General features: G+C 36.0%; 1 protein-coding gene across 1 annotated transcript in view; it reads right to left on the bottom strand.

Moving 5' to 3' along the window:
- CDK14 (cyclin dependent kinase 14) overlaps positions 1–12,934 on the bottom strand; it is a 229,171-nt gene that overhangs the window by 60,132 nt on the left and 156,105 nt on the right. The window contains exons 11-12 of the mRNA XM_027893192.1: positions 6,287–6,426; positions 2,110–2,256 (exon numbers count right to left, since the gene is read on the bottom strand). Coding sequence (XP_027748993.1) covers positions 2,141–2,256; positions 6,287–6,426 — 256 coding nt within the window. The 3' untranslated portion in view covers positions 2,110–2,140. The remainder of the gene's footprint in view (positions 1–2,109; positions 2,257–6,286; positions 6,427–12,934) is intronic.

Genomic DNA, 12,934 nt, shown 5'->3' with positions numbered 1-12,934 from the left:
ACTAACACCTCCACCTGCTTGGTGGTCTCAGGCCTTTAAATGTTTCCACTAATTCTAACAATTCCTCACCCAAATCCAGTTTCCATCTTCACTTTTTTTTTTTTGCCTCATCTGTTATTTTAGTTGCATCTCAAAAATCCCCAGCTCTCCACATGGTACAAAGAAGAGGACTTCTGCTTGGTGCTAATACTTTTCCATCATTATCCGCTGCTCCCCATCTCATATCACAAGTCAAATACTACAACAGGGAGCTGATATGTTATTCCACCGTAAGCACCTAACACAACAAAGTCCCAAGCCACAATGGAAAACTGTAATCAATAACGTATACATGTCTGAACATTTGTTAAGTGGTGTCAGACCTTACACAGTGAAATGGGATATTCTGTATTAAAACAGTGGCTGAGTAGCCATAACAGTACAGTGATGTATGTCAAAGGTACTTAAGGTTCTCTCTTTCTCTTCACATATAAAATTTTTAAAAAGTAATCTGTATCTGCTCAAATAGATATTCAGTAAGAATAATGCATAATGCTATTTTACATGCTCGTTTGCACATGCAAACTTGCTACTGCATATTGTAGAAATGAAAAATTACATTTGTTTGGAAGCAACAGAAAGGAAATTCTGTACATGAGAATTGAGATTCTGCACATTAGGTTCTATACAAAAAGTCTTTAGCACAGATGGGCACATTCTAAATTTACTTTAGATGGATGATATGTCACATTAGAACAGACAAGGTTGAAGAGATGTCTGCAGAGACACAGCCCCAGGAAAAAGTAGGGATTAGCTTGTCAATAAAGATGTAAACAGACTGCTCTGAGGCAGTCTCATTTCTGACATTAGAGAATCTTAAATGGTTTGCTGGCGAAGAGCTTGTGCAAAAATTGGGGCAGACTGTCAACACTGAAATCTATTCATTCCAATTTTTCAGTAGTTACTGCTTTTCAGGCAAACAGACTCCATAACATTACAGGGTTAAAAAACAATTTAACATAAACACACAACAGTAAATCCAAATGTAATTAATTAGAGAAAGTTATATCTGATATTGTAAAAGGCAGACAGCTAAAGACAGACATAAACTACAGTTAAATGAGACTATATCTTCAAATAGGTACATAAGCAGCATGTGCATTTATCTCAGCTCCTAGAGCTTCTGTAACAAGCTGTTAAAATGGACTGAACATGAAAAAGCAACCATGACTTTAAAATAAATAAAAAATAAAAAGGCAGACATTGGTTTTTTAGATGAAAAGGATCTGCACTTTAGGTATTTTGTGAAACACTGTGGTATGAAACCATTTAGAGAAGCATAAACAGAGCAGCTATATAAGGGAATACTGCTCATCTGGAAGAGTTTGTCAAGTGCTAAATCCCACTGAACAAACACTAGGGTGATGCATAGGGGAAGAAGAGAATTAATGCCATGATATAACATCCACCATTCCCTTACTGTAATTTGGTAAGCAGCCTCTCTACTCTCCAGCCCTTCCCAAGTTCTATTCTACTCTTAGAATACCAGAAGTCACACAACACACTATCTCACTGCTGAACAACTATGGTTGAAAAGATGGGATACTGACTGAAAGCCACTGATAAACAGAAACAGTAATGGTTGATCCAGGGATATAGATCATATTCACAAATATGAGAGCACCTCTTTCTCTATTAAGAACATCCTTCTGGTATCAAGATGACCAAACCTACTAAATCATAGAATCACAGATGGTAGGGTTGGAAAGGACCTTAAATCATAGAACAGAATCACAGAATTTCTTGTCCTTGCCCCAAAGTTTAACAACAGAACTGGCAAGAGGTATTTTCTCTCTGCATATCTTACCAGGGGAAAAAAATATCAATTCAAATTAAAGGCAACCTATTGTTTAATATGCTAGCACCACCTTTTTGCAATATTTTCAACCTGTCAGTGACACTGATCCTGCCCATAAGGCCAGAAACCTATACTTCTCATATTACCATAAGACTGCAAAAACAGATTATCAGCCTGCACATGAACATGTGCAGCTGAATTTTATATTTTGTTTCTCTAAGGATAACTAAAGAGCATTTTCAAAGATATACCTTCCAATAACCATGTCTTACCTGCATTATCAGTTGTGAACACAGGTATTCTTCAGTGTTTGCTGTTTGATACACCTTTGCCATAACTATTGTTTTTTCCAAAGGCTCTCATGCTTTCTCCAGTCTCTGGCTGTAATCTTACATTCGGTACAGTAAAAATAGAAGACACTGCAAAAAAAGAGTGTCAGTTCAGAAACTCTGATTTTTTTTTTTTTCTGCAAAAGTAGAATTTAAAAGTAATTATTTAATATATATGGCCAACACAACACAGTAAATAAATACAACTGTTATGTCTACCAGCTATTTATGTAAGCAAGCACTGTACAAACTGTGAATGGAAATAAGCTGCATGCATTATGATGGAAGTTGTATGATGCAAACATTCTTAGCTGGATGCATCTTCTGAAAAAACCTGTTTCCAGGTTCTGTGTGTTTATTTTTCCCATACACCACTATATAATTAATATTTTCACTTTCAAATTTCTACTGAGCATTTAGAAAGAAATAAGAATGAAAAAAAATGCAGCAAAGTTTTTCAGTAATTTGATATCACATATTACATCTTGAGAATCTTGGTGTCAGTAGAAATAAACTATCTTGTTTGACTTTCATTTTTGAATTTTTAAAGACAACTAGGCTTGATAAAAATATCCCAACAACTCAAAAAGTTTTTACGTAAGGCAGCCCCCTTCTGCATGAGCTAGAAAAACCTGGACAGTTTCAAGTAGACATGATGTTAATAATCACAGGGATCAAACTGCAAATGGTTAAGGACTAACATATTGATAACACGAAAACTCACTTTTACTTAGGATGCCTCAAACTGACAGGGAAAAAAATCAATGACTTTAAATCTCTCCTGAAAACAAACCTTCATATAACAATATCCTCAGGAGAGCTGCCACTGCATGATTGCATAAGGAAATGTCTAAGAACTAATCAGGGCCATAACAGTTTTCTTTGGGTTTGCACTAACAACTGGCATAGCTGTAGATTTTTGAAGCTGCTCTTTCATCTCTATGTCTTTAAAAGATCTGGCTACTGTTTTATGCACAGACCTTCCCACTGCAGCACCTCAGCTTGCATTTCATATTATGCTATCCTCAGTAACATACATTGTGAATGGCAAATATTCCATGCAAATAAATCAATATGAACTCTCAATATTAAAGTAGAAGAGTGGGAGGAGTGGTTTGGTTTTTTTTTTTAATGGAAAATAAGTATAACGGGTAATCTATAGATTACTGCTCAGGTCTGAGATGAATGAAAGCTACGTTGCATCATGAATTGCATTGTATTTCCAGACAACGTGTTTTCACCAGAACTGCACTACTCTTATTTTTTTAGTGTGCTATTTTTAAAACCTGAAAGTAGCTACCTGTTAGACAGAGCTTATCTGGAAATTGAACTTCCAATCCAGATGAAACGATGCCTTGACTTAAAACTCAACCAAGTAAAAAAATTATGTGCTTCTCACATAAACTAATTTTGCACACATATCTAAAATAAACCACATTAAAAATTATAATGTAAAATATTACACAGAATACAAATATATAGCACTAAAGTCAAAGGCAGAATAGAAAGTGAAACACTCTATTTTTACTTTTTCAATGTAGGCAGAGTCACAATGCTTTCGAGAAATGCTGTGATTTCAAGGAAACAATTTTCCAATGGAAAATAATTTGACTGATTCCTCCCCTCTGCCTTTCTCCCCACATGTAAGTCTTTCCTTGTTTTTTAGTGCTAAATCCCCAAATTTGCAATTCAGCATTAGGACCAAAATATATTCCATGATGAATACTATTCACTAGAGAGATTTTCAAAATCGCAGTGGTGTCTGAATTAGAAAGCAGTAAATTTTGTCTGTACGCACACTTCTGTTGTGCATAAAGACTCAGTATGTTTATACCTCTATTTAATTAACTATCTGTAGTGTTTCCCAATGTAAAATATTAACACAGAGAACTAGAATCACAAAAATTAGTAATTTCACTACACAGTAAACATTTTCCCAACTCTCCAAAGTATATGACTTCTTTGTTTTGTAAATATGTTTACAAGTATATCCAAGTCATACTAAATAGAAATGATTGTAGTATTTGATACTAGGATTGTCCTTTCTTGCATCTGGATTTATGCTTCATAATGATTATCTGCTAGACACAGAAATAGTCTTTCTGTAACTCCAAATTTTACTGGAGGCATTTAGAAGAACCTTGCTTTAAAATATAATGATTTTTCATCTTTATTCTCCCCCCTTCAAAAGGTTTCACTGCTCCTGATGTTTAACGTTATGCAAAGACGTGTTTCTGCCAATGAATATCGCCTTATGGTTATGCTTCTGCAAATAACCTGCTGTGAGCTGATAAAAGGATTAATGCAGCCAAAATTCTTAATCTGTGAAATTACAAATTAAATTCTCATATTAAAAATACCACCCTGAGGTATTTTTTGTGGTTTTAATTCCCCTCTGGTGTTCTGCATACATTGTGCTTGTTAATGACTAGGACAAGACTGTCTCTGTTGGCAGCCTGCTGCAGAGTGATAATGTGTAGGCATTTACTTCACTGATAGAACTGGATTTAACCACTGACTGATAAACTAAGTGGCAAGTGGGTAATAAGTCCATATTAACAGAAAACTACTACTGCAGAATTCAGAATTCAAAATCCTGGCTAGACTAAATCACACAGTCAGAAGGATTGAGATGTCGCCGCTGCAGAGTGATTTTTGTTTTCCGTTTAGTGGAAATAGGATAAATGAACTGGCATTCTTGATGTTTCATTAGTCCTGAAGAAACGAACCTCTTTGCATCAGTTTCAGCAAAGGCAGACTTTCAACAGAGGCCTTCATTTACACTGAATCTTTTAAATGCTCTGCCTATCAAGTACCACAGCCAGCAAACTGAGTGATGGGTCATCATGGCAGAGGGGAAAACTGGGAATCTTTTCGCAGAGCAAGAACACAATCCATGACAGTGATGGACAAAAATTAATGGTGCTATTTTGATTTTAATGTCATATTTTACAAATGGAAGAGCACTCTTCAGAGCAGAGCTGGGAGTAGGATACTTGGACAGCCAGGCCGCAGAACCAGCTCAAAATGTGACTACTACAGCTGTTGAGGATGGAAAAGATAAACCTCTGGAAGGTGAAAGTTTTCATACAGGCACTGAAGCAAACAGATTCTATCATGGATTAATATTCAGAAAGGGAGCTCAATTTTTACAAGCAAACTTTTAAATCAGCCACAGTTACACACACATGTTCCATTGTTGCATCTCTGAACCTTCTGCCTTGAAGTACTGGATTTAGATCCTTTGCTAATGGATGTATATTTGCAAGCAGAAAAGAACATATAGTGTTCCAATGCAAGCATGCATCTCTTCACCACACCGAGTTAAAGCAAAATGCTGCTATTCCCCTGTGAAACCTCTTTTTAATAACAGAACCTTCTCCAAATAAAAAAATATCATGCATGGTAGTATTTTTTCCCCCAGAATAAATAGTAGTGTGCTTTTAACACTGAAAAATGACACAGATGTGTACAATATAAAAGATTTACAATTACTAAAGAGATAATTGACAGCATACATGATGATAGGAATATTTATGACAGGTCAACTGGAATGCATTTTGTTTAATGAAAGAAATAAAAAGATGTATGTAAACAGTGAAAGCATTCTTAGTTAAGAACATCATGTCTTTGTACACAGTCTAATTCATCAAATTAACTCATTGTCTACTTGGTGTTTTTCAGACTTCCGAATGCCAAGTCCTTTCTTAAAGGTTACTGTTATAACATACAGAGATTCTGTGAATCAAACACAGCTGGATTTTTATCCTGTGTGCTGCAGCTAGTTAAGAAGTACTGTATGTTATAAAGTGAAAAGCACTAAATATGTAAATTATATTTTCCTTTAGCTTTATAACAATTCAATTGGCTGCACACATAATCAAATACAAAGATAGCAGGCTGCAGACTGCACAGCAGAGATAGCAAAAAAAAAAAAGAATCCACTTTGTCCTGTGTCAAGCTAACTATTTAATTTCAATCTACACAATCGCAGTCACATATTTGGTGTGTGGCTGTGTATGTCCATGAAGCTGTCTGCATGTGAGGGTTAGCAGACACAAATGCATCTGTATGAACTAGCATTTTTGTTTTCAAGCCATCTCAAGGTTGGTATACTTACTATCAGTTAACTCCCATAGCCGTGGGGGCAGATCACTGAAATACTCATGGCTCAGAGCTGCCTGTGCTGACAATCTGTTCTTTGGGAAACACTGGAGTAGTTTGGAGGCTAGATCTTCTGCGTGGTTCACATAGCTCAGCCTGAAACACAAACAAGAAGGTTTTTCTGAAAAACAGTATCATTATTCTGTTTACTAATTCCATCTGCAGTCAGCAAACTGAAACACCAAATCTTGATAGCCAGGAGCGTGGCCAAGAAAGCTATTCTTCAGGTTAGGGAGTTAATGAATTATTTCTGTATTGACAGCTCAAAATTCATACAAATTTTACAACTCCAGAGCATGTAATATACCATATCACATATGCCCTGCCCAGTATGCTAAAGCATCATGAGCAACAGCATCTTGAAAGCAACTGTTGTGATTCTTCCATTTACATTTTATTGAGCATACTGACAGACTGAAAATGTACAGCGCTGGAAAAAAAATACTTATTACTATCTAAAAGCATGAAATCCAAGCTTACAATAACAGCAACATTTATACAACTTTGTGAGTATCAAATTTTAAAATCCAGTGATGCTTAACTTGCAACATTCGCATCCTGTTTCATAAAGACATTTGTCTTTTGGGAAGTACTGACTTCTTACTTGTTCATATATTCACATGGCAGGGGGTTGACTCTTCATTAAGTGTTAAAGCAATGCAAACATTAAACTGCAGGTGAATTATCTTTTCTAAGCTTCCTAGAGAAGTTTGAGAAAACTTATTGTTTCACTGAGAACGATATTCTTGGGAATATTATAAGAAAATATAATCTAAAAGTAATAGACTTGGGGGGAGAAAGTAAAATGGTAATCAGTAATACGTGGCCTGGGTCTAGTAACCTATGACTGCCTCCTAAATTTCCAAAGCTACCAAACTTTTTGTAATATGCAGTCCAAAAGAGATGCTAAATCTTGTCAACACCATGTCGATATTATTAGTAGGTAACTTCATAAATTCAACCATGCTCAATAAAGATCTCTTGTTGGTTAAATGCTAAAGTGTATAAAAGGTCTCTATTTTTCAATGCACTGTTTTCTCAACTTCAGTCCAAAACACCACAGTATTTGAAAAAGATTATGTTATCCTCTAAAATCAATAGTCCTATAGTATGTTTCATGCAAATGTTCATTTTTTTCAGCTCAAGCTGACTTTCCAGAAAACAAATTCAAGAAGATGGATTAAACAGCATTACTCTTTTCCTAGGCTGACATGGCCTAATGTATATGGATCAGCATATGCAGAGGTGAAAACTGTCTCTTCAACAAAGAACGGACACCACCGAAAACACTAAATGAAAAAAATAAATTGTTATTACATTGAGACCTTTAAGTTACAAATGTCACAGGGACATTTTGTCCATGCCCATACTATAGTTGGTGTGAAAAATAAATTAAAAGTCAAAAGCATCTCTACTAAATTATGTGCTGGCATATGTATGATATGCTGATATTTGCAATCATTCAAAAAATATGCCACTGGCTGTCTTTTTAATTTCTAGCAACTGCATGCTAGATAGAAATTTGAATACTGTGTCTATCTGATCTCTACTTGAGAACTGGCAGGATATTTGTCCAGAAATCGCCCAGGGATGAATTGCCTAGAAGTGCTGACCACTTTGGGACATTGTATCTCATCAGCCATAATTTTATGGAACTCCCAGGATTAGGATTCAGAACTGCTATTTCAGGTTAAACAGTTGAACTCCAGTGTTTGGGCATAAATTTTTCTGTTTTCACTTTCAGTTCATGACAAAATAGAAGCATCTTTAATGTTTTTTTTAATGAATTCTTCATTAAACTTTTATGAAAATTACAGATAATTTTATCACAGAACACAGCAAAATACCCAAAGAAAAGGTTATTTATAACAAAGAACAGGAAAGGGAGGAGTAAATATTCAGGGAGAATTGGTATTAATTCTTCTACACATCCAAAATTTCCATGTAATGGTGATTATATTAAATTTGTGAGGCCTGTCTTGAGCCCTAATGCCCCCCCACATCAATTAATTGTTCAGAGGTTCTGGCAATGCATTTCATCAATGTAATTTTTTTTGCCCACAGAGGTAGATGCATCACTTAAGTAAGTAGTGAAACATTACTCTCTAATATAAGAATTACACCATTCATTAGCTAACCCACAGGTATAGTGAAGATGCTAATTAAGTAAGATAAAGCAAGAGAAAGTAACATTCAAACATTAGCTAATTCTGAATTGCAAGCAAAATTATGGATGACACTGTAGTTCCTCAAACAGAGCAATGCTAACATTTTAACTGTATTAAAGGTCACCAGTGTACCTGGCATACTGCTAAGGTTTGTTATTGGTTTTTTGGCAAGAAAATCAGATTACCTAATATAAATTGAAAATATTTTGAGTAGGAACAGTTTAGAAATCCAAAGTCACCTTCCCAGTTTAGATAAAAAAAAATATACCTGTTTACTGAAATCAATTAAGAAACCAAAGATAAGCATCAAATAATCAGCAGATTATCCATTAATACAATATAAACTCAACAAAAATATCTAGGGCTGCAACATAATCACATCAACTAATTAAATAATTATGAATAAATCAGCCATAATTAGAGCTGGTTTTATAATTATTACATAGAAAAAAAGACTATATTCATTGCACAGCCTGCAAAAATAGATCAATCTGCTATAATTATTAGACCTACCTGCACTAATCGTACTCCAGGTAGTGCTAGGGATGTGGGGGTGTCGTTAGTTGTTAGTTAGTTAGTTGTTTGTTAGCTGTTAGTTGCTTTGAAAATTTTAGTTGCTACATTATTAGTATTATGTTTCCAAGCATTTATGGATTTTAAACTGAGAAGGGATCGTAATGATGTAGTGTCACTTTCTGTGTAATACAGGCCAAAGATCATCCAAGTAACCCATGGATCAAATCATCACTTTCACCTAGGCTCAGCTGTATCTTTAAAGTTCTACATCAAAGTTCTAATTTTGTTTATGGAGCTTGGCACAGCAATGAAAAAAATCTTCTCCAAAACTCATGTGTTCTGCGAAGGTCACTTCTTGAAATCAGTCGACACCACAAAAAGCACATGCATATGGGCTCCTGAGGTTGTCAGTATTAAAAGTGATGCCTTAGTGGAATGCATGACTAATTTGCTGCTTTGTTTAAAGACAAGCTATTCTTTTACTTCTGAAAAATGCACTGTATGATCATGTGTTTAAATTACATATGCTACACCAGAATTGTTCGGAAAACCCCATTTAGTGCATAACCTCAGTGGTCTGGAACGTTGGAACATTTGCTTTTGATTCTTTCATTATTTTTTTCCAATAGTCTCTTTAAAATATTTTTCTTAAAACATTAATAATTTGCCTGATTTAAACTTGAAAGATGATTTCTTAATAGGGACAAAGGCTAAATTTTCTGATGGGGTTCAGTAGTTAAATAGCTAATACAGAAAAGTTAACAAAAAGAACTAAAGAAAAAAGATTTGATTTTTAAATACACCTCCTTCAGTATGAGACAGGATGGAATTTCATACAATATGGCTTTGTGTCTAAAACATAATAGCATGTTTTGTCTCACAGCAGTTGGGCCATATAGGAACTTGGCATGCATGATATGGCAAGTCTCAATATTCACGCTTCACTTACTGTCACACTAATCACTGAGGAACAGTTACTAGCCATGACAGCATACATACTTTCAGAAAATGTAGTGTACAGCAGAATACAGAGAAACCTTTGGCAATGAGCGTTAAATAATATGTAGATATTATTTTGAGAAATACTGGGAATATTTTTACACACCTACTCTGATGACATTTGTGAAACACACTGATTATCAATTTAATCCCAAGTGCTACATACCACCTTAGCTCAAGAAAAAAAAAAAACACCATATGAACCTGTCTCACTTGAAACACATATGAATCTGACTAGACTTGAGCAGTTGTAAATCTCATTGGATTACAAGAATTTGATTTAATTTCAGAAAACAGGCTTAAATGTCTTTCTACTGCAAAGGAAGGTCAGTATTTGGTCAAGCAGAACATGACTAAGATCACTGAAGTTTGCTTTAAGCTCTTGAGAAAAAAAAGTTTGGGGCATGTGCAGTGAACTTCTGAACTTGGGGTGATTTGCTTTCAAATGCAATGAAGAAGGCAGCTCAAATTCACATTAATAATTAAGACAAATGGGCACTGAAACAAATGGAGATAATATGCTGTCTATATGCTCTTAACAGCATGAGGTAAATACTTCCCAAAGCAAAAATCGTTTGCTGTGCATATTTGCCATGTGAAGATACGATGCTCACAATGTATCATTAATTAATTTCTCAACTGGCACTAATAGCATGGCCTAGAGGAGTGAGGCACCTAATTCCCTTTGGAAATCTCAGCTCCGCTTCTTTATTCTAAGCAATCACTTGCAACCTGAAATGCTGAAAGACAAAACAACCATTAACCTGAACAATCACACCATTTAGTAGAGTTTAAAGTTTAATGGTATGAAGAGAACAAACAATTTGGTGTAAATCAGGCAGGCCATACAGTAGCCATACACAGCTTGTTTCACACAGGACACTGTGCTCCCTTCAAAAACAGGGTTCCTGTACAGTCCCTGTGGTACCTCACTACCAACACAATAGTTCTACTCCCCATTTTCACCCAAGTCTGCTTGAGGACAGCAATCTTTCCCGCTTGTCCTTGTCTTTAGCCTCTCCTGGGTTCTGACACTGTACAGTACCATATATTGTAATTAATGCTTTCTTTGCAAATTCATTGTCTTCTGACCAGCAGATAAAGACATACCCTCATGTGCCTTGATAGTTTGTATCTCTGAATATGCACGCCATCCTATTAGCAGCAGCTATGTGGCACAGAGAGCAGGGCTTACCTTAAATAGCATTTCCTTTTTACAAAATACAACAGCTTTTCCTGTTGTTACAGCCATGCCGAGAACACCTACCGTCTTCAAAGACCTGACGTGCCAGCTCCAGCATGCAGGAGCTGCTTCCCTAACGTGCCTGGTGTGCCTCCATGGAGCTTTTGTAGAGCTTATTTAGCCATCATGAAACCACCACAACAAGTGAACACAAGTTTTGATGCGATGCTTTTAACTTTTGATACAGATAAAGGCATAAAGTGGTACCTCAAGAAGAGAATCTAACGGAGTAAAGATGTTACCATTTTTTCAGTGTTTTACACAGAGGGTATTGAGGACTAAAACTGATGAACAAACAGAGACAAAGCTGTTTGAAGGCTCACTGAAGCAGTGTTTTACTCACTGCTGATCAATCACAAAATACAGAATTTGCTCTACAGCGTAGTGTAGAGGTACCTCAAGTCAAACTATACAGTAAATAACACAATCAAACAGAGCCACAGGAATGACACATCAGTGCTGAGATTGTCCCCTACATCTGCATCCTAAACTGAGATACTGGCAACAGTTTAGATTCAGAAACACTGAGCTCTCTATGCATGCAGAGTAGGAAAATCCAGTCTCCAGGCTCCCTAGGCCAATTTAACTGCGCTCTTGTAGCTCAGTACCTCATTAGAAGTAAGATTGCCATATTAGTGCAACATCTTGCTCAGGCTTCTTGGATGAGCTAGACTGGGGCAAAGTCTGCACTAACACGGTTATGGTGCTCCCAACATCTGCCCTTGCTCTGTGCTCCTGCACAACACTGCACTCCATGGTTTTCAGGTCATCATCATTTCCATGGGGGTGTATGAAAGGGTCTCTTCAGAAATTTAGAAATTAGTTTGATTCCTTTTAATTATGTTACCATATCACAGCATCAGCAGTCTGCTCCATTGAAGCACTGAAAAGCTGGTCAAAATATTTATTATTACAATAAAAGCCATGACAACCAACGATAAATATGCATTGATATGGCACAGCGATAAAAAGAAAAGTATCAGTGTTTGATTCCTTGGTATTGCTGTTAATGTTGATGTTGCAGAGGTCAGAGTCCCATTTGGAAGGCTGTGGAAGTAAGTTCATTCAGTGCATTCCAGGAAGGTAATAATAACCCTGGCCTGTCTGAACTAATCCTCACTTGACAGTTGCACAGATGCCATTAGCTGGAAAGCAGCCAGATGAATAGCATTTAATGAAAAAAGAGTGAACATAACAAATGAAAGTTCTAACAATATAGGCAAGTAGGTTTTCTTTCTATTTTAATTAATACAGATTTACCTCTAGCCGTACATTTTTATATACTCAGTAAATTTTTAAAAGAGTCTATCAACCCAATAGGTAAATCATAATTATAGTTGCAACTCCTGAACTCAGAACAGAGAATTAGGATGCTTACACTGCTCATGAGTCACATTAGGCTTCAGAGACTCAGTCTGGCCACACCTAAGCTAGACAATGAAGTGATCCAGCCTCTCAAGGCAATTCACATTTGACAATGGCCATTAAGCTCAATTACAACTTGATCACAAAATCATTTGTATGTGTAATCATTGAATGCAACTCAAGACAAAAACTTAGATATAAGTCTATATCTCCCTGAATATCTTTCTGCACTAGATTTGATGTGTTTTCATGTCTGTTTCAGATGTGCTGAGGTGTTTCTTCAACACAATGCTGCTTGTGAAATCCAGCTTGA

Source organism: Empidonax traillii, unplaced genomic scaffold, assembly GCF_003031625.1.
Source record: "Empidonax traillii isolate 1590-97213 ecotype Southwest subspecies unplaced genomic scaffold, ASM303162v1 scaffold384:size1533304, whole genome shotgun sequence".
NCBI classification, from domain to species: Eukaryota; Metazoa; Chordata; class Aves; order Passeriformes; family Tyrannidae; genus Empidonax; species Empidonax traillii.
Note: the sequence above shows the minus strand (reverse complement) of the source record. Positions and strands in the feature narration are given on the sequence as shown.